Below are 24,443 nucleotides of genomic sequence, written 5' to 3' on the forward strand. Positions count from 1 at the left end.
TATATATATATATTTATATCTAAACAAATGATACGAAAGTATACATATAACCTTTAGTACTCAAATTTCTTCTACTGAAAGTATTATAGTAACTTTGTTGATGTTGCAATGTTGCCATTATTGTATTTGCTAATGATTTATAAGAGTATACCTAACGTCCTCTTAACTGTTGCTAATTCAGATCTAGTTGCAATTAACTCTCGTTCTAATCTATCCCTTTCCTTGTTAGAAGCTTCCAATCGTTTAACTTTTTCCTCCAATTGATATTCCATTTGGACAATTTCACGAACCTTGTCTTGAAGTTCTAAGATCTTCTTTTGCTTCTCTTGCACTTCCTTTTTTTTACAATCCAATTGCATTTCCAATTCCATTTTTTCTTTAGAATATTTATTTGACTGCAATAATTGATGTTTAGGATATTTGAATTCAAGGAAGGACCCTTCTAAAGTTTGTTTGAACAAATGCTTGTTCTCCGACTTGGGAGACTTTTCTGAATCCATTTGATCCCCTGTTACAAATAATTACTTATTTAACTCCTAGGTTACTATCGGCGTCTATAATCACTTACAGAAAAAAAAACGGAAATTTTTCGTTTGTGAAATTGACAACCCCATATACTATCAAAACAATTACCTAAATTTTTCTTAGACTCTATCAAATCAGCATTTTTTAAATCTAACAATTCCTGTTTTAATTGACTAGTCTCTTTATCTAATTTGTCTAATTTGCTCCTATGCATCCAATTATCTTGTCCATTATTACATGAATTAGAAGATGATTTAAATTTGTCATCTGTCTTATCACTGGATGCTAACATCTTTGTACTCTATGGATAGCAATTACAAACAATATTATTAAAAACTTACTCTAAATATCGATCAGAATGTAACAACAAGTTTCAAATCCAATTAATTAAATATTATTAACATACTGTATTTTAAATATTTCTCCTTTGAAATAGTTTCATTTATTACTGTTGTTCTTCATAAGTTTGAACTAATGTATTTCCCATTAAAAGAAATATTTGTTGTCTTTTTCTTAGAGATATCCATGTGCACTATTAATATCATAATACAATCACTAAAGAATGTATTTAATTTTTATTATAGACAATTTGGTAACGTATATTACTCCTCATTCAAATAAATAAACGATGATCTTTTGTCAGATTTATATTATTACATAATGAACATATTATTTATATGAGAAAATAACGATTAGATTGTATTAAACTACAATTAAAATCGTACAACGAAATTATTACAATTCTTCATTTATAAATTCACTGCAACTTTCAACAATACACTATTCATAACGGTCGCGCTTCGAACTCCATGTTGTTAATATTCAAATTTATCTTTTAAATGCACTACAATGATTCGTCGCAGACAACATGTGTCTTAATCTGAATAACCAATAAAAACTCAGATATAAATGTATTAAGTTACCTTTCCATTTAAACTTCTTCGCCACTTCTTTGACAATTGAGAGAGAACATTAACGTAGTAATGAAAACCGGCTCAAAAAATGGCGGGTAGAAGAAGTTCACTGATTGGTGAACATTTTTTTCATTAAGTTCAACAATTTTCGAAATAAGACTAAATGGGATATTATCAAATCCCAAATTCTAATAATTGGACATATTGAAAAATTATTAAAGTACTGATATACACGTGAAAATTGATGTAAGTTGTATACAGTATATTTTAATGCATGGAAGATTCTTATAAAAAAACTAAATATCAATTATCTCTTTTTTTATTTTTTAATATGTGTGAAGAAGTCATCATAACAAAGGACAGTGAATCAAGATTGAGAATAGTGTAAACAGGAAAGAAATATTTAATGCATAAAATAATGTCAACGTTAATTAGTTTTACGCAATATAAATAATTAAGTAGGATAATTTGGTAAAATATGGAATTGATTACGATAGAGTTAAGACCACGACTTCAATCATGTACAGTTTTTCTTTTTATGAAAAATTCCATAACTTTAGATGAAATTAAAATCAAATTGTTGGAAGCAAATATTATGTTGTCGATAGGTGATAATGTAACATATATTACATTACCAAATATAAAAATTATACCAACATCATTATCTTCCTTAAATGTAATAGATAAGTGGGTATGTTTTCGTTTACATACACAACCATCAGATTCTGAATTTGGATCATTTCAAAGAGAGGTTATAACGAATGCAAAATCACAAATTAATAATATAGAAAGTAAGAAAAAGATATTATTAAAAAATTCGAAATCTACGATATTGTGTAAATGTTGTAAGAACGTACTTTCTAAAGAGATTACTTTTCAAAGAGTTTTACCATTTCCTAACATTGATTTTGATCCATCCGAATGGTTTTGTAGTAAAACAGATATTAATTTAACTTTGCTGTTGCTTCCCAATGAATTGGATATTTTTTACGGTCCATTTTTTGCAATTGTACATAGTAATATTTTGTATAATTATAGACGAATGGAAAAAGATATTTTATGTAACAGATGTTTGTTGAACATAGGAATTCAGGACAAAAATAATTCTTTTAAAATATGGGATTGTTGCATCGATTATAACTTGAAGACCGATCAAATAATTATCCAAGAAGCATCCAATCCCCTTGACGATTTTATTGCAGTTATTAAAAGTTTCATTAGAAATAATACGTTTGGCGAAATTATTCTAGAATGTTTATTAGCTAAACAATCTCATTACATGGTAATTAAACCGATGGATATGCGATTAGGAATACTTACAGAAGAAAATGTCAAATCTACCGATAATAAGATTAATTTAAAAGAAAGTTTTGTTACCAAAGTATTGTACAAATATAGTACAGATAAAATAATTTTATCTGAGGATTGTATTAACACAAAAAATTATGAAGTTAGTTTGTCCATGATCGAAGCTGGATTAGATTATTTATTACTATCGACTAAACGTTTTCCAAAACATTATAAAACTATCAAGGATTATTATATTGGTTATATAAATATAGAATAAACTGATTAATAATTTCTGAAATTTTACTTATTTGATTTTTTCAAATAAAAAATAAATTTCAAAGTTTATTAAGTACACCCTGTATGTATATATATATATTATTTTTTTCTGAACAAATTATTAACATTTTATTGAATCATCGATTTACAATTTTCTTAACATAACTTATTTCTACTAACTATGCTACTAGGCTGTAATGTACAGTATTTTTATAATTCCCTATATTCTCTGGCACTATATTTTTAATTTTATTTTCAAGTATAATATCGCTGCCTTACATACACAATAGCTCTAGAAAAATAAATATAAATTATATCAGTATATAATTTATATCAATTTTTGTTTAAGTGCCTATTATTCACCAAATCAAATGTGGTGCGAGAAAAAAACAAATAGTAAGAGACAAAGCATTCGTGTAAAATATTATTGTATATATGTAAATAATATATATATATTATATATAATTAAAGTGCATGTAGGTAATTGTCACTTTCTCTCATTTATATTCTATTGATTTACATATGTATATGTATAATTTTATAAACATGGAGAAAAATAATATCGATAATGCTGATAAAACTATTTTCATAACATAGAAGGTAAACATACATTCTGTTCTGCTACTCTTATATTATTAACACTTTTAATCGTATTGGATGCAACCAATATACCTATGAGTTATTTAAAAACTTGAAAATCATATAGTCCGTACTTAAAACATTATTTTTGTATTAGTTTTTACGAAAATTATTAATCGTGTGATTCATAAGTGTTCATTTTATTGATATCATTCTAATTACAACTGGTGTTGTACTATTAGCAAACAATTAAATAAATTATATATTTAAAAAATGCTAATTTGAAGACTCATATATGAATCCTTTCGTTACTAGCGACCCATATATGGGGCGTCCATGCAAAAGCCCCATATGAACCATCGACCGACCCATATACGGATCATCCATGTACGAACGAATTTATATGGAACAATACTCGCACCAAAACATGCCGTAACGAAAGTATTAAAAATAATCATTCAAAATACTTTCAGAAATTGAATAATCTTTGGTTGCATATCATACTGTAAATTACTTCAACCTAAAATTATTTCCACAATAGTAAAGTATATTATTTAAGTAATTATTAATAGTATAGATTATTGCAAAATGATACATATATAACTTGAGAATAAATGAAATCTTATTCATAAATAAGTTACAGTTTATGTACTACAATTATTCTTTCATTTTTCATGAACGTTACGTACATAATGCAGTATTTATGAAGCATTGAAATTTATTGTATGCGCTATCACTGATAGTATTTCTACAAAAATAAGTCTTTAAGACTAACGTTTAATTACAATTAATATAAATAATTTCAATTTCTTCTATCCACACCATTTTGTTTGTATAATAAAAGCTTGAATATAGAAATTATAAAGGTCAATTAAAATAAAGTAAATAGTCTTAACTCCTTGTTCTAGTTATAGAAAATCTTGTGATAACATAATTGTATAATATTTTGGACATTAACGTCGCTAAATAAGATTGTATTGACTATAATCTTCTGCTTTAATGATTTAGGCCACGAACATCATACTATACTGCAATACTTACATTTTCATTTAATTATTAAGCATTATATGCGGCTATGTTGTACTTGTTTCATTGCGAGAAACGTGTAATCTTTCAGATAATGGCATAGTATAGGCCCAACCATTGTCTCTAATCTCTTTAAAAAGCTATAAAATAAAAAATAACAATTGTATAGTTAATAAATATTATTACATTAATTGAATGATAGTTCTTCATGACGTATACAAATATTATATTTACTTTGGTCTGCCATATTTCATTATTCTCTTTGCGTAGGCGGGCCTCATCTCGTTGTTTTTGTTCGATAGCATACTTTGCAGCTGTGGCCTTATCCATATCATTAATACGTAAACCCATTGTTACTTCTCGCCACACTTTTCGTGATTCGCATTCTTCCTGCTCGCATATTGGTTTAACTAATTTTTTCTCTATCGGAAGTTCTCTTACATCTAAGGTTTCAACTCGCTAAAAAAAAATTTGACAATAATATATACATATAAGATTATAAAAAAAATAAATAAGTACAAATACACTTTTTATGCTTACTCCGTCAATCCATTTCGCTTCCATAGCACCATTCCATTCTCCATTAATAACAAGAAATGGTTTTTTATCAGCTGGTTGAGTAACGTGACAAGTAATTTTATTGCGTTTTCCACCATAAAAAGGCTTTGTTAAAAATTCAACAGTTGCTTGATATCCAGTTTGTGGACAATTTATAGTGGCCGTTCCTCCTAATTCTATCCAAGGAACGGTAAGAATTGATCTGCCATAACCATTTGGAAAAGTTAGAACGTATTCTTCACCGTGTTCTAATACATTTACCCAACCCTTTCCAATATTATGTACTCCTATGCTGAGCCCCAGAAATTTACTTTTTGTCCATACATGCGCGGAAAAACTTATTTTCTTTGCATAATGTTCAGCGTAAAATGCACTCACTGCAACACATACACATATTTTTATAAATAGAAGAATAAATAAAATGACTATATAAATTAATTATAAATTATACCTGGAGGATGATGAGAAACTTGCTCGGCAATAAAAGACAATTGATTTTCTTTACACCATGGAACTGGCCCATCTGCTACACACTTTGTTTCAATATTTACATCGTCTGTACAATTTTCACTAACAAGATTCCAATGACACCGGAAGATTTCACCCAAAATAGGATTGTATGGTTTCTTAGCTACACCAGATCTACGGCCAGCATGGAAACTGCATAAATACCAGCGCACTACTTGGACCATTCTTTCTCTAGGCGTAGGCATATCTGCAATGCTACGATTTTTGAATATTAATTAATATTACTTTTTTTACAAATACTTGTACAATATTATCCCTTTGAGTGATAAATCATTTTGGCCATAGCACTTTGTAGGGACAGAATACTTTATTGCTAGTACGATTTCCATTGATCAATACAGCTTATAATAAATTATAATCATTATTCTTCCAAATTAAATAACACAAGAAAGTTATTTCTTAGCATAATTTTGATGCAATAAGATTAAAAACAATTATCAATACGCCTAACTGACATTGCATTCTTTGCATTCGTATCAACAAACATGTATTTGCATCTATATCACTCAAAGGATTATTCTTTGAACAAATCATATTTATATATATATATACCTTACAAACTGATCTGGATGAGTAAAATAATCTGCATACATTTCAAGAAGCGATCTACGTTCCAAAATAAAGGTAGGCAATGCAACTTTGGTTAGATCCATACCAATTTTGACTTGTGACAAAAGATGTGTCACAACAGATCCATGACTTTCCATGGAATCCACTAAAAAAGGAAGATGATATTTTGAATTTTAACAAATGTTTAAATATTGCATATACAATATGTTTGAAAATTAAAATATACTAACCTTCTGTGTCGCTCTCTTCCTCGTACAAGGCTGCGGATACACACATTTTGTTATAGAAAAAAAAAATAATAAAACAATTATAATATTTAGACATCAATAAGATATTTTCTTATCATTTTGGTTTGTTAATAAGTCAACAATTTAATATACATCTATATATATGCATATATATTCATTAAATATTTCTTATCAACTTAACCTCGCATTTGGAAAGGTAAATGCATAACTTACTATTTATATCTACGTTCAACATATTGTTTTTGTAGAATATACCAACTAGTATCCATTCCTAAAAACTCTCACTTCTGTCAAAACCCCAGTTATGGTTGAATTAAAATACTTAGTTGTATAATAATTTGATCGTATATTGAACTAATATGAATAAAACTTTCATATAACTTTGTATAACAATTTGTTATCATGTTTTGCAATATTCCAATTTAAATTCAATTGTTCTTTACAAATTTATTATTAAAGTTCTTGGAGAAAATCGACTATCTACAACACAGTGTTTCATATATTATGTGAAATACTATCTAATCAATAATCACTGCGATCGGTAAAGTCAGTTACTACAAATCTGTGTTATCGACTATTTAAAACACATCCTACCGAAATAGTACATTCATTACGAATTTGGTAAGATTTTTTGGACAAGAAAATACTTACTACACTACTTTTTTGTTTAATTTTCACAATATATAAAAACAAATTTGATAGCATAATATTTAATAAAAATATATATGTATGCAGGAGCAGATAAAAAAAAATATATATACTGTAAATTCAATTTTACTTCTATATTTATTTTCTTCTATTATATTGTAAAAAGAAAATAATAATTAATAATTAAAAAGTACTTACCATCGTAATCTACAGAACCATCTCCCTTAACAGGTGGTAACGGAGATTGTTTACGCATATCTCCAGTAATGTCTCCAATTGATTGTAAACGATCACTTTCTCGTCTTCTACTATATGGTGTTAATACAGTATAATATTAAGTAATTTATTATACACATATCCTTCGATTATTTTGTTAATATAAAAAAATATTATCCAATTAAATTTGTTTACTGATCTTGGATAACAATATAAAATAAATATACTTACAGTGCGATATAATTTTGTGCTGCCAAGGGAGGTGACAATTCATCAGCAGCATCATAATAATCTTCATCTTCATCCGATGAAGAATATGAAAACTGAGGTACTGGTAAGTCTCTATTATCTACAACTAAAACATAATGAAATAAATTTAATGATTTTTATAAATGTAATAATTCAATATTTTTAGATATAAACAAAATAATATATCAACCATTGGATAAAGTTGGTATTCTTGATTCTGTACATTCTGAACCCAATTCAATACCAGTTTGTACTGTTGATTCTGGTTCTATAACCGCAACTATAAATATTTTAGAAATTAATATTGAATAAGTCATAATAAGTTTACACGAACATATACCATGATTTATAGGTGGTGTAGAATTCATTGTATCGGTAGAAGGTCCTCTGTATATGCCGTTAACAGGAATAGCTGTATTCTGAAATGATTAATAAGAACATGAAGAGTTTTATTTACAAAATAAATATAATATATATATAATAATTATAATACTTTTGCAATTTGTAGTTGGACAATGGTATGTTTTACAGAATTAAGCATTGCATTTGCTTGCATCAAAATTGCAGTGTAACTTTCTTGTATTTCTTCATTTTCTGTTTCAAGACTTTGTTGTTTTGTTTCAATTATTTTAATTTGATCAATTAACAGTTGGAGATAAGCATCTGCCTCTGCCACCTTACGATTGAAATCTTGTTTGGGCGGTGATTTTTTTGGATCCCATCGCTAGATTCCATAAATCATTTTCTTACATATTTGTATACAATAATAAATTACCCAACAATAAAATAATATGTATGTAATTATACCGCATGTGAGTGACGCAATATTGTATCTTCTAGAGCACGAACCCAGCATTCACGTTCCTCACCATTACGTGTTTGGAAATGAAAGGTTTTAGGATCATCTTTGTATGATGACGTAGTTATGGTAAATGTACTATCATCTTCATCATCGATACCTATAATTGCACCTCTTAATCTAACACATCCTCTACGAGCACCACGCATCATTTTTTCTTTACTCTACAAATAAAATGCGTTTAGATTTTAGTTTAATCAATTTTTCTTTCTCTCATTTAAATCTAATTTAGTAAAATATTGAGCAACATTATATTTAGTAAAAAAACGAAGAATTATGACAATGGTTTATTCAAAAATATGTTCCTAGCATAAACATAGATCATTATTCTAATTATAATAATACAACTTTAGATATTGTCAAATATGTCAATTTGTGTCATGGATAATGAAGCAAATAGTATAAAAATCTTAATTAAATTATTTATAAAGCCCGCGAATATATGTAACAAAAGGTGTAACACCTGTAAAGTAAAGCAATCAATTTCCTAGCTTTTATGTTAATTTTAAATAATACTTACAGTATAATACGATAATAAGCCAGCGTTATCGTCTAAAACAAACCACCGATATTGCCAGCCATTAACAACATTTGTCCATTTACTAAGTGAACCCTCCATTGTCGACATTGTTTGTTTCTTGATGATTATGATTGTGTTGTGTGTGTGTGTATGTATGATAAAATTTATAGAAAAATCAGAGTGGAAACTCGCAGATATAAAGCCTGCAAATAAGTTCTAATCTGTCACGAATGATTCCATTCGCAAATAACAAATATCAAACACGATCGAATGCACACATACACATTTGTATTTACATGTCAACCCAAGAAGTATAAACCAAATATCAATTTTCAATATTTATTACTTATTATTTTTTTCATTATGCATTCATAAATTTTCTAAATATATAAATATTTTAACTTAAGAAAATATTTGAGTTATTAAAATCATCGAAGAAACATACACGAATTATCTCACTATCATTTAATTGAATGATATTCAATTTTATTTCTTGACAGAAGGTTAAGGTCTTCTTTTCACGTTGATAGTAGTAGATACATTTGAATGATGCTTAGATAATTTTGAGCAAATTTGTAGATAATTTTTTGTAGCATTGCATTAATGCGACATCTGTGGGCTATAAATTCAAGTAGGAATTGATGAGCCGCCATGTTGTCTATCTATTTAATAACGCATGTCATTACAAACAAAACAGACAAGTGTTTTATTTGGTGCAGATTTATTTAATTTATTTTAAATTATTAATCATACATTTTTTGTTTACGGGAAATATTGTTTTATTTAAATTATTAGAAAGTTCATTTGAATAAGCATTATGAGTTCTGAATTAGTTTTAGGTATTCGATCGAATTCACAAATTTTGACAACCATTAAATTACGTGACATTAATTTAAACAATAAGGTTGAATATTTAAGATACAAGACTGCAGCAAAAGCTAATTTAGCCAAGGAATCGTTTGGTGAGATTATTCATTCATTTTTAATTTAAACCATTTATTTTTATAAACGTTTATTATTTAATAACATATTATTGACCAGAACTCATATATTGCGGATGTATTTTGGAAGACGACATGTACCTGGAAACTTGTGGTCTTAAAAGCGGTGCAATGGTACATGTTTTAATGAAAAAGGAAGAAGAACCTCCAGTACCAATGAAATATATATCAGAAGAAAGTATTCTACAGTTGGCTTCTACATTTAAATCTTTTAATGAAAATCCTGCATTTAGAAGTGCTTTACATGTAATTATCAATAATATAATACAGTAGTTTAATTAAATATAAATAAGTAAAATTAGACGCTTATATAATGTATTTTAGCGTTTGAGTAAAAGGCCAGAAGTTATAGAAAACATTATTTCGTCATCTCCTGGATTACACGAAGACTCTGTTGCAATTGCTATGTTACAAGATCCTGATCTTATGGGTCATTTTACAGATATAGATACCATTAAGAGGTAAGATTCTTACCAATACATCTATTAGGTTGTCCCATAAGTTCCTTCCTTTTTTTTTTAATGCGACTTCAATAGACGATATGTGTTGTTTAAGGTTAATTTACTGTGTTATGTATTAACCGTTCTGCTCTATTATCTTCTTCCATCTCTCAGGAAGCCTCATTATGTTCTAATAGTCGTAGTACTATTCCTATAAACGATGCAAATCTCTTCTGCAGTGTCCTTTGCACTATTACCTTTTTTAAAGCAATGAAACATAACATGCTGCAAATGCTTCTTTTGGCTATCCATATTAAACGGCGTAGAACAAGATTTTAAAAGAGACTTTGTCGCCAACAAAATGTACTTCGAAAGAGCTGTAAGACGACTGAAATCGATGCCATAAATGGACCTGGAAATAGATAAACCTGCATGTCTACAAACATAGTCGGCTCGAAATCATACATAGCGTGACGCGGAAAGAACTTATGGGACAAACTAATATATATACTTTGCTAGTATATTAGATCACATAACGTTAATATGTTCATTATTAATTAATTTAATTGCATTATAGAATTGCTGAATTACATCCAGTACTTGTAGAAGCTGCACAAAATTTAGCTGCCGCTGTACATGAAGAAGCGCATAACAACGCCACAACTAGTTCTAATTCAACCATGTTGAATACACCCCCTACTGCATACTCTTATAGTTTAGATAATTTAAGCGACGATGAGGAAATGGCTGGAGATTCTTCACAATCATCGGATTCTACTCAACCATCGAATTTAAGTGCTAATCCATCTAGTAATATTACTGCGCGAATTGCAGCTGCTATTTCAAGAGCAGGAAGCCGTGCCTTTCCATTATCCAACTCTCCGTCTTCTACATCGGCTAGTAGTACAAATTCAGGTGTTATAACTACTGAAATGTTTACACAAGCTATGCAACAAGCATTTGCAACGACACCTCCACCTACAGCTACAACAGCTCCAACTTCTTTATCGCCGATATTACCTTCCACACTTCCAGATTCTGTGGATTTACAAAGACAGTTAGCACAAATGCACGAAATGGGTCTTCAAGATGATAATACCAATGTGCAAGCATTGATATTAACAAATGGCAATGTACAAGCTGCGATCGAACTTGTCTTTAATAGTTTTAGTGATAATTAATAATAAAAATTCGCTTATTATGATGACCAATAAGGAAGGCCTCTACTCTCATAAACTTTCGAAGGTATTTTTTGGTGGTTAATAATAGAATTATATAAAATTGTGAAAATCGAGCTCTTTCTCAAAGACTGTGTTTTTGTTATTTATTTCTATTTTTGTTTAAATTATCCAATCGAGAAATAAATTTTATTAGTAATAGGGAAATTGTAAAATATATATATATATATATATATATATAATAATAATATACTCGATATATTTAGTTGCAATAAAAAATAAAGTTACATATATAAATATTACAAATTTATTTATTGTACGTTTTGAAAAAAAGAAATTAGATATTTGCATATGTTTCTTTAATCGCCTACATTGTTCTTGAAACACAGATAATAATATGATATAATTGAAAAAATGAATGAACGTTAGTCAATGTGGGAAGAAAGCTAGCAGACTGATTTTAACTTTCAGTGTGTGATATTTATGAGCGAAGTAGTGTAGGATATAATACTTCAGTTCTCGAGTTCGTGTGAGTAACAAAACTAATCGTATGGTAGGGATGATGGTAACGCGCAGCTGTGGTGGTAGTGACAATGATGATGGGGGGGTAGTAGTAACGGGATATTTGGTGGAGAGAGGGTAACTGCTTACCGCGCTTGTAGCGGTTGTCAGTGACAGTCGAGCTGTCGCGGCGTTAGGATTCGTTGTAGGAGTTACTCGATTTTTTTTTTGAACGAGAAAAGCGTCCGTTACACCCGGCACCCGGTTCGAGTACGCGTGTATATATGTTCAATAGAAATAATCGCACGTGTATAAAGAGGGAGATATATACGTGATCGTGTCGACATTTATAACGGAACTCTTCGTAAAGATCAGATCTAGACGATCTCGATAAAAAGGTACGAATTAAAGGTGAAGAACATAAAAATTATATTTGCATATCGAAAGAGAAGGTTATATAGTAGTAGTAGTAGTAGTAGTAGTACCGTCTGTATTCTGTTAATTGTATTGTTATTAATACCCGTAGATGTACATATATGTTTAGATATAAATAGACTACATTCGAAAAACTAACCGTTGTCGGAAGAGTCAAAAGCTATCATTTCTTTGATTAAATCTCTCGATTAGTTTCGAGTTTTTCTCTCCTTTCTCTCTCTCTTTCTCTCTCCTCTCTCTTTTTCTCATCGTACAAAGAATATAACCGATTCGTTCGAAAGTTTTCTTTCGTTAAAGTGACGCCAGAGCGCAGTAACGTTTTTCCCTTTCTTTATATTTTCTTTTTTTGAAATTCAACCCCTATTTGCCATATGATTTTTCAACGGGTACGCTGCACATAATGGCGAAGAATTGGCATAGTTAAGGAAGAGGGACTCTCCGTGTTACCCTCGAACTTAAGAATTGTCAAAGTTCTCTTTCTTCTTATTCTTTGTGCTCTTTCTATTACATTATTCCTACTACTACTACTACTACCACCACCACCACCACATTTCTATTGACTTCTAGTCATTGGCATTATGTAGAGAGAAGAAAGGTTCTGGAGCTATTTCTTACCTGAACTACGGAATTATTGTTCATCCCGTTCCATAAAAAAAAAAAGATGTCCTCTCCTTTAGACGAGTGTATTTTCTTTTTCTACAATCGAGCGATCATGCATTACGTATTCGGTAAACACAACGATTACGATGTTCTTGGAACGAACGATTACTATTTTCTCTTTTTCGTTCAACTCGAATTCCTCACACGTTGTAAAAGTTCAAACACATATGTTATTTTTCGAGCATGCGTTCCACTCTATTTTCAATCAGTTTTTGTATCTTTTGGTAGGCTAACAGACATTTTAAATGGAAATGATCTTTCCTCGATGATTTCATTTCAATTCAATTCTTAACATGATTTAAATCGATCATTTATTATCCTTGTTGACTGTAAATATATTTGATAACGCATATTCGATTCGCGATAAGATTATTTGTACATATTTCTACATGCATGGATTGACATAAGAGCAAAAATTATACATTAACATAATAAAGAAATTTCGTTGATTTTTGAATGCGTTAAACTGTCAATACACATCACGAGGTCGTCATTAAAATATACAAATGGTTAATGAATTGGCGACAAGAGAAATGCAAATAGAAAACGTCTTGTTTAATTTAATTAAATCGAACATTGGGATTTTTATTTATATATGCACACATATATTGGATCATACTGGAACAATTAATATTATTTTAATCATTTTTTTAAAACTTTTCATTAATTCAATTCTATTTATTCTAATTTATATTTATATGAACGTACCCTGTTCTCTCTCTTTATTTGTCTCTTAAAAATCTTACAGAAAATTCATTTATTACACAGTCAAAAAAGAAGAAGACGTAGTTTCATTTATTTCGAAATAAACTAAAAAAATGAGATAACGACACGTTAATACACTTACGTTGAATTAATTTGATCGGTTAATTAGATTAGATTCGGTTTTAAGGATAAAACTCTTAAATAATGTTAATAATAATAAGAAATATATGTTGGACAGAGTAAGATGAATCGTGTTAATTAAAGGGGATAGTTAATTCGATTTGATTAAATGAGTCTCGCATTAACGTGCCAGAAGAGAGTAATTATGCATCCTGGCAAATAAACAAGTATAATTTCCTAATTGTCTATAAGTCAGGCGGTACTCGTTTTAAGTATGTAATTGTGATTAACGGCCAAGGGCAGAACGAACGATTGGATGTCGATCGATTTTGCTCGGTAATCGCAATTCCGTAGAAAAAGGATTGCCTTTCATTTCTATTCTTTCCATTAACGAATAAAATTCAATATGTCCGATTATTTTGTTTAACAGGAATTCGAAGAAGATCCAGAAGGTGAATTCGCCGAAATTTAATCTTAATTTTAAAATCGAATTTTAAAAAAACAAAGAAAAAAACAAAAAAACAAATATGGCGCACGAAAATGGTATTAATGGGGATACGGATTCCGAGACGGTTGAACTGAATCCTCTTAGAAGAACAAGATTTCTCGTTAATCGAGTGGACAGTGTCGAAGGTCGGACAAGTCTTTTGGGTGAACAGGAAACGAAAAAATCATTGAGACATATGACCAGAGAAGCTTTACCTAGGCTCGACAACTACAGAAACATTATGAGCATTCAGGCTGCACACAGACCATCCCTTGATGAACTCCACAATCCTACTCTTCTTAACAAGGTATAAGTTTTTCTTACAAAACGTATTTTTCTTTCTTTCCCTTTTCTATTCAATGATTTTTTTTCCTTTTCAATAAGGATGAAAAGGATATTTTCTACTCGTTTTCTAATATTCTGTTTTTTTGTGTCCAATGAATGGTTCGTATGAAAATAAATGAAAGAGAAAATACTTTCGGATTCAATTCTTTTATGTTTTTTTTTTCAATATTTAAATAATTATCCATATATATATTTGTGAAATATTCTTTTAGATATTATATTATTTGATATATAAAATAAATTATTTTGTAAATCCTCTTATAATTTATATCGACGCGTAGAAAGATTTATCCTCGCGGTTTATTTTCCATAAGAATGATCGATATATCGTTTCCCGACATTAATCCAATCAATAAATCGTACTTCGATCTTTTTACTTCTTAAAGGTAATCCGATTTAGTATATCAAAGTGGAACGATGCACACGAGTAATTTTCAAGGAATATATCGTTTATCCCATGTCAAATCATCGTAATTGTATTTCTACTGTAATATAAAAAAAAAATCTTAATAAAATAATTTTATTACAGACCAATTAGAATTTTCTAATAACGAAATTAGTAAAAACGAGAATACTTTTTGCAAGCTGATATTTGTGTTAATGTTTGGAATGTAAAAAATATGTTTACATCAGCAGAAATGAAAGTTTCCGAAGTATAAATATTTTTCTATGTATGATGTTGCTATCCCCTCTTTTAAATATTTTTTTTTTTTTTTAAAAGACGTTTATATATACAGCGTCGAACAAAGGCAAGAACGTATTCATGGGTAAGCGAACTGTACGAGAACACCGTAAAAAATTGAAAGAAGTTAAATTTTTTGTTCATTTACTTAAATCAATATGCTATAATAACATACTTGTTTATCTATGTGCATAAATATTTGTCGTATTTGATTTAATTAATTAATTAATTAATTAACGAAATTATTCTCCTATTTAATATTACTTTAGGAACTAATAATGAATTGTACTTTTGTAACATTTACAAACGTTACAAAAAAATGTATTCTTGTAATATTGATTGACTTTTCCTTGTCACTGTATACTGATCGTATATTTTTTTTATTAAAGAAATCGTTTAATCACATAGAAGTTAGAAAGTTGATAGAATAATTGTCGTTGTGTATGCCGATATATATGTGTTAGAGAAAATAACAAAAAGGAAACAACTTTGTTCTAAAAGGAAAAAAAATAATATCGCGTACGTATATATCGTCTAATGATGTCATAGATGACGATATTGAATTTTTTCGCCTATGAAATGGTCATTCGTAAACTGTGTTGGGTCAAAACGAAGACCCTCACGTTCTGTCAGTCAATTAAAGCATCATCTTGAAACTACGACGAAGATCTTCGAGATCGAGAAATAAAACACGCGGTTGTTATTAACGCCACGGAACGATAACAGATCAAATTTACAAACGGAAATTTAACGGTCCTTCCATTTGGAAGAAATATTAAAAAAGAAGATCAATAATTTCTTTATTTGTTTACAACACAACTCCACAATTCGAATCGTTGAATTTCTAAACAAATTTATTCCTATTTTTCTAATTAATCAATGCATGATTATTCGTTACTTGAAAGATAACGTGTTCGCGGATATTATTCTCTATATTCTACAAAAGTTAATATTACGAAACGTTACACGTACATAGAAAAAATAAAAAAAGAAAAAAAATTCTTCGAAGAAAATAAAATACAATCTTTACGAAGTTTTTCTTTCTTATAATTTTAACGAAATAAAAAGAAGAGAATTTTAAACGAAGAGAAACATAAAGGAAATAAAAAGAAAAAGAAAAAAAAAAGAGAAAAGAATTAATGACAATACAGAATGAAAAATTTTTATGTCGACGCGATAATAACTACACAACATTATCTTGGAATTAATTTTTCATTAATCTCTCACATGCGAACTTCTCGTTCTGTATTTTATGAAACATGCGGAAAATGTTAGACACGAGTTTTTCATTAAATATGCAGTCGTGTACATATGCATAAACATTTACGTACGTGCATAAATAGTAGCTTGCAGATTGATTCTTGAGAAAGGATGGCTGAGAAATGATACATCATCATTATCATCATCATCGATTAACAATCCTAACATATGTAATATAAAATTAAAATATATATTATAAGGATAAGAGATCTTATTCTTAGAGATAAAGAGTTAGTTTGAAAAATCGTTTCCTTTTCGGCGTCTTCAGCGAATGCCCCTTCCTAATAGCGGCGTTGTTAAATGTTTAAACGAGATCCATAAGGAAGGCCAACGTAATGTGTGCACAAAGTAATCATCGCAAACGAACGATTATTATCAGAGAGAAAGAGAGAGAGAGAGAGAGAGAGAGAGAGAGTGAGTGAGTGAATGAGAGAGATAGAAATATGAGTCATCGTAGTTTTTACCATTTTTTTTTATTCCCCTGTCTATTAGAAATCTTACCTTAGAAAGAGATGTATAAAGTGTGTAAAGAATGAAAGAAAAAAAAAAAAAGGAAAGAAAAGAAATAATTAAAAGTCTTTATCGGTATATAAAGATGATAGCAATGATTCAGAAAATAGAAACACCACCAGTCGTTGATCCGAATTGTCAAGCATACTTACTACATACATACATACATATATACATATGTACCTACATCGGACTTAATATAGGAAATCGCGTGCTTCGAATACATTATGTTGCGAGGGTTAAGCGTTCGTTATTATTTCACTATCGTGGCACATGTCACGAAATGTCTAAGCGCGTAACGCATTCATAACGTAACACGTAGCATTGACACGATCAAAAATCAAGATGATCGACGAAACATTTTTTTGTTTCTTTCCCCACCGCCCCCATTTTCCCCTGTGAGATCAATTTTCAAGCGTAACGTTCTTGAGAAAAAGAAAAAGAAAAAGAATAAGGATAAGGAAAAGGAAAAAAGGAAAAGGAAAAGAAAAAATAAAATTAAAATTAAAAAAAATGCTGCAGCCCGGCAGATGCATCGAGAGGGCCGCGTTATTTGCAGAGGGCAAAGTGTCACGGGATCGGATCGGATCGGATCTGCGGAGGTGTGCAAGAATAATTTCGCAATTATAGTAGAGTCCAAGGCAAGATATTCGTGGATATAACGGGAAATAATTGGACGAAACGAGCGTATCTTTTAAGAGTCGTCTATAGAAATCCTGGTGTGTCGCGTTGGGTCACTTGTATATAATCGACAAATTGAAAACTACTCAATTTTATTATGATCCGTCATAATTAAATTATCTTTTTCTTTTCGGTTTACATATGATTTTCTGTTATGACATTTCGCAAATAAATCCGATTGCTTGTTTACTTGCCTTTGTTCGTTCGTTCGTTCGCTTGCTCGCTTATTTGGATCGTCCTTTTCTTTATTGGATATATATGTGTACTTAATTCCTTTCGGGGCTTCTTCTCGAGGTGAAACTACGAAATGCAATCAATTCGATATCGTCCAATGCAACTTACTTGGGGGCTCGATGAACAAAACAAAAACGTCTTTAAATTTCCTTTGTAAAAAGCATTCCGATCTTGGGCGTTGTTGTACATAATATACATCTATGTATATACATATATGTATATATATATATATATATATATATATATACATATATGTGCGAGGCATCGTTACGTAAATCGTTAGTCTTCATTGGGTGACTCGCGGACGACCCTTCCTCTAGACGAATCACCTTCAATGTCGATAACCACCTCTAAATCTCAATTTACGCATAACGTCTGCATATAAAAAGAGAGAGAGAGAGAAAGATTCATATGTAATGCACCTCTCTCTCTTTCTTTCTTTCTTTCTTTCTGTCATTCATTCATTCTTTTTGTCAATCAAATTCGATATTTTTTCCATTCCAACCCATCTTAAGATCCCATTATTTATTTAACAATCATCTTCAACGTTAAGTAAATTGACGTTAATCGCACGTTAATCTCGTCGATTTTCAACCTTGGGCTTGCGTTTATCAATTACAATATATGTGTCGGTACTACAAAAACTAAGACGATTATTTTCGCTTAAGTTAATCGGTAATTACGTTTAACGCGCTTCGATTATGTTTATGCAATAGTTGGAAGAAATTATCTTAATAAATTAAAATTGTACATTTAGATGTTTGAGATTCCGTCGAATTGAAGTATTAAAATTTATGTAAGAAATATAAATTATTTCTTTTTTTTTTTTTTTTATATATATAAATAGACATCCGGCTCGAACACACTGCCCATAACAGATGTAAAATTACCGGTGCCGGGTGTTAAATTTGGTTGGATTCAAGGAGTTTTAATGAGATGCCTCCTAAACATATGGGGGGTTATGCTATTTCTTCGGCTTTCTTGGGTCGTTGCTCACACTGGTATAGGTGAATATCAAATATATGCATATAAAATAATCCGATCTATCGAGAGTATTATTTTTTTGTTTAAATGAAACCTGATATTTTGCAGGACAAGCTATACTTTTAATTCTCACAACTACGGTAGTAACAACCATAACGTGTTTATCGATGTCAGCCATTAGTACAAACGGACTGATAAAAGCAGGTACGTACAGAAAATTCGCTCACTATATAATGTATGGTGTAGTACCTATACGATATTTAATCGTTTAAAATTGATTGAATTTATTATTTATCATGTAGGTGGAACATATTATATGATATCCCGTTCGCTTGGTCCCGAATTTGGTGGTGCCATAGGATTAATATTTTCTTTAGCAAATGCAGTTGCCTGTGCAATGTACGTAGTAGGATTTTGCGAAAGTTTAGTTGTGAGTTGTCTTAAATCTTATGGAATGTGCATAATTGACTGTGGCAGCTTGGATATGAAAATTATAGGTTCGATTAAAATATTTCTTTAAAAAAAAAAAAAAAAAAAAAAAAAGAAAAAAAAATAAAACAAATAGTAGATCTATTAAGAATAAAGTGTCGTTAATGGTTATTACCTTTTTATTAATAGGTAGCTTGACAATAATTATCCTTCTTCTGGTCGTAATGATAGGCTTAGAGTGGGAAGCCAAAACTCAAGTCTTTCTTCTGATCATACTTCTTCTAGCCATTATTGATTTTATGATCGGCTCTATTATAGGGCCCAAGAGCGACCAAGAAAGAGCCAAAGGATTTATAGGATATAATGGTAAATTATATTTTGTTTGTTTGTTTCTTTATTTCATTTTCATCCCCCCGATCGAATAATTACATCTGGTATCGATTATTTATTCCCTCTATCTTCCTGTATATTTTATATCCTTTTTCTGTTTTTTTTCTAGCCAATTTATTTGTGGAGAATTTCCAACCGGATTACAGATACAGCGAAGGGGTGAAGCATGATTTTTTTTCAGTCCTCGCTATCTTCTTTCCGGCAGCAACAGGTATCCTGGCAGGTGCGAATATATCCGGTGACTTGAAGGTGATTTAGTCCTTTCGTCTGCAGAAAACTTTTTTTTTCTTTCTTTTGATAAAAATTATTATTTTTTTTGGCGTATATCTATTTCTCATTCATAGTTATTAACAAATTTCGTTGAATATAATCGCGATCTTAAGATACGTTTTAATTATATCCCGTTTGATTAGCATTATCTTTCCAATAGGATCCACAATCGGCGATACCTAAGGGAACTTTACTAGCGATATTATTAACAACATTATCGTATATTCTTATGGCAATTATGGTTGGAGGTAGCGTCATGCGAGACGCTTCCGGTAATATAACTGACATAAGAACAACAGTTAATAATTCTTACGTCGTGCAATCGTTACTCGACGTAAGTAATGACACTTCAGCAGAAAATTTGACCATTACTGAAAATTGGAACGAAACTATTTGGAGTATATATGACACCAAATTCAATTGTACGTCCGGATGTAACTATGGAACTCACAATAGCTTTCAGGTTTGTTTTATAATTATATATCTCGTGTTGAGTTTATAAATGGGGATAGATTTATTATTAATAAAATCAATATTTATTTATAGGTAATCGAGTTAGTAGCCGCTTTTGGTCCTTTTATTTATGCTGGCTGTTTCGCAGCTACCCTATCAAGTGCCTTAGCATCTTTGGTCTCAGCACCAAAAGTATTTCAAGCTCTCTGTCTTGACAATCTTTATCCCGGAATAGGATGGTTTAGCGGGAAAAAAGATAAGGAACCTATTCGCGGATATTGTCTTACTTTCATTATTGCCTTTTGTTTTATACTAATCGGTAAACATATACTTAATATATATATTCGTTTTATAGCGATGCATTGACAATTGAAAATTATTTTTATTGAAATTTTTTCAGGAGAGTTAAACGTTATCGCTCCACTGATATCAAATTTCTTCTTGGCTGCATACACTCTTATTAATTTCAGTACTTTCCATGCTTCTCTAGCAAGACCAATTGGTTGGCGGCCAACATTTAAGGTAGATGCACTTTACTTATTTTTCCTCGTAACGATTATAAGCATGAGTATCCCGTTAGTTGAAATTATTTTTTCTTCATGCAAAAGATGACATAATTTGAAACAATTCAAAAGTTAAACTGATACGTGATAAATATTTTCTTGATGTATTTCAGTATTATAATATGTGGCTCAGTCTTGTCGGTGCTATTCTATGCGTTTCTGTGATGTTCTTGATCTCATGGTGGACAGCCTTGGTTACCTTGTTCGTAGTTCTAGCACTATATTTAATAGTCTCGTATAGGAAGCCTGGTAAATTTGATAAACAATTGATCCACACTTTCGCAAATAGTTCAATCTTTGCAATTCTAACACGTTTCGTTAAATACGCTTGAATTAATTCAATATTTGTAATTTTAGATGTAAATTGGGGTTCTACCACGCAAGCCCAATCGTACAATAATGCCTTAACAGCGATTCAACAATTAGATAGGGTAGAAGAACACGTTAAAAATTACAGGCCTCAATTATTAGTTCTCACGGGAATACCATCCGCGAGAGTGTTGTTAGTCGATTTTGCTCATCATATTACGAAAAATCAAAGTTTATTTATTTGTGGACACATTGTAGAAGTATGGACAATTAATAATTATGATCCATTAATGAACACATATATTTATATTCTTTTATTAGTTAGATTAATTAATCGTTATGTATTTTATAGACATCGATATCGTACAAAACACGCAATAACATGGTAGCGAAATGTACTTCATGGTTCAGAGCAAATAAAATAAAAGCATTTTATTCTGTGGTCGATGGCGCCAATTTTCAAGATGGTGCTACTTCTCTTTTACAAGCTGCCGGTTTGGGAAAAATGAAACCTAATATTTTATTGATGGGTTATAAACAAGACTGGGCTTGCTGTTCGCGAGAGAATTTGAACATGTACTTTAACACCATGCAGTAAGTTAATTTTTAAATATCTTTCTATACTTAAGCGCAAAAAAAAAGAATTTTTTAAACTCAAATATTTATTACCATTATCATCGTGTCATTGTTATAGCAAAGCATTAGATATGCACGTAGCTGTAGCTCTATTACGAATTCGAGAAGGATTAGACAGTAGTGGAGTTATAACAGAAGCTGAGGAACAAAAAAGATTTGCACCTGCGGTTTTACCGGCAAATCAAAGTTTCTCTCAACTTAGTCAAGGTTAATACCTATCATTATTTTATAATATATACGATGATGATATTGATTTTTCTCTTTTTCATTTTAGCCAGTAGTACTTCAGACATTTCAATACCAGGAAGTCCTGCTCCAAAACGTTCGAAAGTAGTAAATGAATATCCAAATCCATTGGCGAGCGAACAATCGCGTGAAAATCAGCAAAATGTAAATCCCATAACAAAGGAAATATTTAATACTGTTACGTTTTTCCAAAAGAAACAAAAAAAGGGAACAATAGATGTTTGGTGGTTGTATGACGACGGTGGTTTAACACTTTTATTACCTTATATTATTAGTACGAGGCGCAATTGGTCAAATAGTAAATTAAGAGTTTTTGCTCTTGCGAATAAATATTCAGAGCTCGAGTACGAGCAAAGAAAGTACGTTTTCTTTTTATATTTTTCAACAAAATTCTTTATATCATATTATTTATTTTTCTATGCGTTAAAAAATAATTATTGTATGTAATAAAATTATGTTTTCAGTATGGCTAGTCTTTTATCGAAATTTCGGATAGATTATTCGGCATTGAAAGTAATTCCGGATATATCTAAACCAGCTCAGAGCAGTACAAAAAATTTCTTTGATACGTTAATCAACGATTTTAAAGAATCCGATAATACCAAAGAATCTGACGATGGTACTGTTTTTTAAACTTCTCTTTGCTTTATATTAGATCACAAGATTAAAGTTACGGATGTGAAATCTCCGAAGAATATTTTTTTGTATATTATTTGTTCTTTTTTAGGTGTCATAAAGGAATCCGAACTTATTGCGATGAAAGAGAAAACGAATAGACATCTCAGATTGAGAGAATTATTGCTCGAAAATTCTATGGAAGCAAATTTAATTGTTATGTGAGTAAACATATCTTCCTAGTTTCTATACTGCCGTATAAATGATATAATTTTGTAATTTATTCGTATATAGGACGTTGCCAATGCCACGAAAAGGTGCTGTTTCCGCGCCACTTTACATGGCATGGCTCGAATCCCTCACGCGTGACATGCCGCCTTTTTTACTTGTTCGAGGAAATCATACGTCTGTTTTAACTTTTTATTCTTGAATATATTATAAGAAACAAAAAATATCAGGTGAGATATATATCATGACAGAAATCGTATTAAATGACGAGTTTCTCTCTTATTATATACATGTATGTGAGTGTAACGAAATCACTGAACAGGAAGTAAATGTATTCTAATTTTAAAACACCACATTCATACAGATAAAAGCATCGTGTCGTTGGAATTCTTTTTTTTATTTTTAATAGTGTTTATTCTGATAAATGCATTATCATATTGATTAAATTTTACTTGTCAGTTTGTATGAATATATTTAATAATACGATTAACAACAATATTGAGATAATAATAATCATAATAAATAATTATCTCATTGTGTGTTTGTAATTCATTATTTTTATTATTGAATTTGTCATAATTGTGGTTTTATATATATATATAAAGTTTTTGTCTTTTTTTACATATTTATGAGAATCATTGTTTTAGAAGGATTAAACTTTACAATAAATTCAAAGTTTTCGACATTTTAAACGTTGTTTCTCTCGAGAGAAAAATGATACATAAATATGAATAAGATAGATCTATTGATACATGTTATTAAAACTTTGTAATTATATCTGTTTTTTCTATTATAAAACAGTTTTTAACATGTAACATGTTCTATATCGAAAAACATTTTATGATTATATTATCAAATGACGTTTAAAAATGGGAAGCATTCCATTGACAAAAATTGAATTTGATATTTGTGTCTTTTTCTCTTGTGCACAGACGATATGTAAAAAAGAAAAGGGATATAATATACAAGCCATAATATCATACTTAATGTTATTCTACTTATATAAAAAAAAAGTAAGAAAATTAATAATAGTTTCGTACAATATTAATTATAATATTTTCCTATTATATGATAT

The 24,443-nt window shown here is 29.9% G+C and overlaps 5 protein-coding genes across 7 annotated transcripts in view; 3 read left to right on the plus strand and 2 right to left on the minus strand.

Annotated features, from left to right (window-relative positions):
- The window catches only part of LOC106793281 (citron Rho-interacting kinase-like), a 6,399-nt gene extending 5,631 nt beyond the window's left edge, over positions 1-768 (minus strand). The window contains exons 1-2 of the mRNA XM_014760084.1: positions 634-768; positions 152-508 (exon numbers count right to left, since the gene is read on the minus strand). Coding sequence (XP_014615570.1) covers positions 152-508; positions 634-739 — 463 coding nt within the window. The 5' untranslated portion in view covers positions 740-768. The remainder of the gene's footprint in view (positions 1-151; positions 509-633) is intronic.
- A 761-nt stretch (positions 769-1,529) lies between these two features.
- Positions 1,530-3,015, plus strand: LOC106793167. 2 transcript variants are annotated; one of them, XM_014759857.1, is made up of 2 exons: positions 1,530-1,685; positions 1,784-3,015. In XM_014759857.1, the coding sequence occupies exon 2, from the start codon at positions 1,918-1,920 to the stop codon at positions 3,004-3,006; it is 1,089 nt and encodes a 362-aa protein (XP_014615343.1). In that variant the 5' UTR covers positions 1,530-1,685; positions 1,784-1,917; the 3' UTR covers positions 3,007-3,015. The 2 variants fall into 2 exon arrangements, with proteins under 2 accessions (XP_014615343.1, XP_014615342.1); XM_014759856.1 differs by having other exon boundaries at positions 1,560-1,685; positions 1,781-3,015.
- A 1,173-nt stretch (positions 3,016-4,188) lies between these two features.
- Positions 4,189-9,381, minus strand: LOC106793266 (oxysterol-binding protein-related protein 9). Its single transcript, XM_014760068.1, has 13 exons — positions 9,007-9,381; positions 8,435-8,650; positions 8,121-8,351; positions 7,968-8,046; positions 7,818-7,907; positions 7,610-7,733; positions 7,361-7,470; positions 6,497-6,526; positions 6,249-6,411; positions 5,620-5,891; positions 5,151-5,545; positions 4,845-5,069; positions 4,189-4,750 (listed from the first exon to the last, which is right to left on the minus strand). The coding sequence occupies exons 1-13, from the start codon at positions 9,112-9,114 to the stop codon at positions 4,658-4,660; spliced, it is 2,136 nt and encodes a 711-aa protein (XP_014615554.1). The 5' UTR covers positions 9,115-9,381; the 3' UTR covers positions 4,189-4,657.
- A 246-nt stretch (positions 9,382-9,627) lies between these two features.
- On the plus strand, positions 9,628-11,826 carry LOC106793267 (ubiquitin-like protein 7). Its single transcript, XM_014760069.1, has 4 exons — positions 9,628-9,968; positions 10,048-10,253; positions 10,332-10,468; positions 11,025-11,826. The coding sequence occupies exons 1-4, from the start codon at positions 9,824-9,826 to the stop codon at positions 11,626-11,628; spliced, it is 1,092 nt and encodes a 363-aa protein (XP_014615555.1). The 5' UTR covers positions 9,628-9,823; the 3' UTR covers positions 11,629-11,826.
- Positions 11,827-11,921: 95 nt separating this feature from the next.
- LOC106793271 (bumetanide-sensitive sodium-(potassium)-chloride cotransporter) lies at positions 11,922-23,873 on the plus strand. 2 transcript variants are annotated; one of them, XM_014760074.1, is made up of 18 exons: positions 11,922-12,537; positions 14,477-14,840; positions 19,093-19,252; positions 19,338-19,433; positions 19,532-19,726; positions 19,848-20,024; positions 20,158-20,297; positions 20,479-20,781; positions 20,865-21,090; positions 21,172-21,293; positions 21,448-21,583; positions 21,692-21,903; positions 21,996-22,237; positions 22,338-22,486; positions 22,554-22,884; positions 22,990-23,144; positions 23,253-23,361; positions 23,435-23,873. In XM_014760074.1, exons 2-18 carry the CDS (start codon positions 14,574-14,576, stop codon positions 23,568-23,570), a joined length of 3,156 nt encoding a protein of 1,051 aa, XP_014615560.1. In that variant the 5' UTR covers positions 11,922-12,537; positions 14,477-14,573; the 3' UTR covers positions 23,571-23,873. The 2 variants fall into 2 exon arrangements, with proteins under 2 accessions (XP_014615560.1, XP_014615559.1); XM_014760073.1 differs by having other exon boundaries at positions 11,923-12,524.
- Positions 23,874-24,443: the final 570 nt, after the last annotated feature.

Source organism: Polistes canadensis, unplaced genomic scaffold (assembly GCF_001313835.1).
Source record: "Polistes canadensis isolate GaletaPanama2010 unplaced genomic scaffold, ASM131383v1 scaffold_12, whole genome shotgun sequence".
Lineage (NCBI taxonomy): Eukaryota > Metazoa > Arthropoda > Insecta > Hymenoptera > Vespidae > Polistes > Polistes canadensis.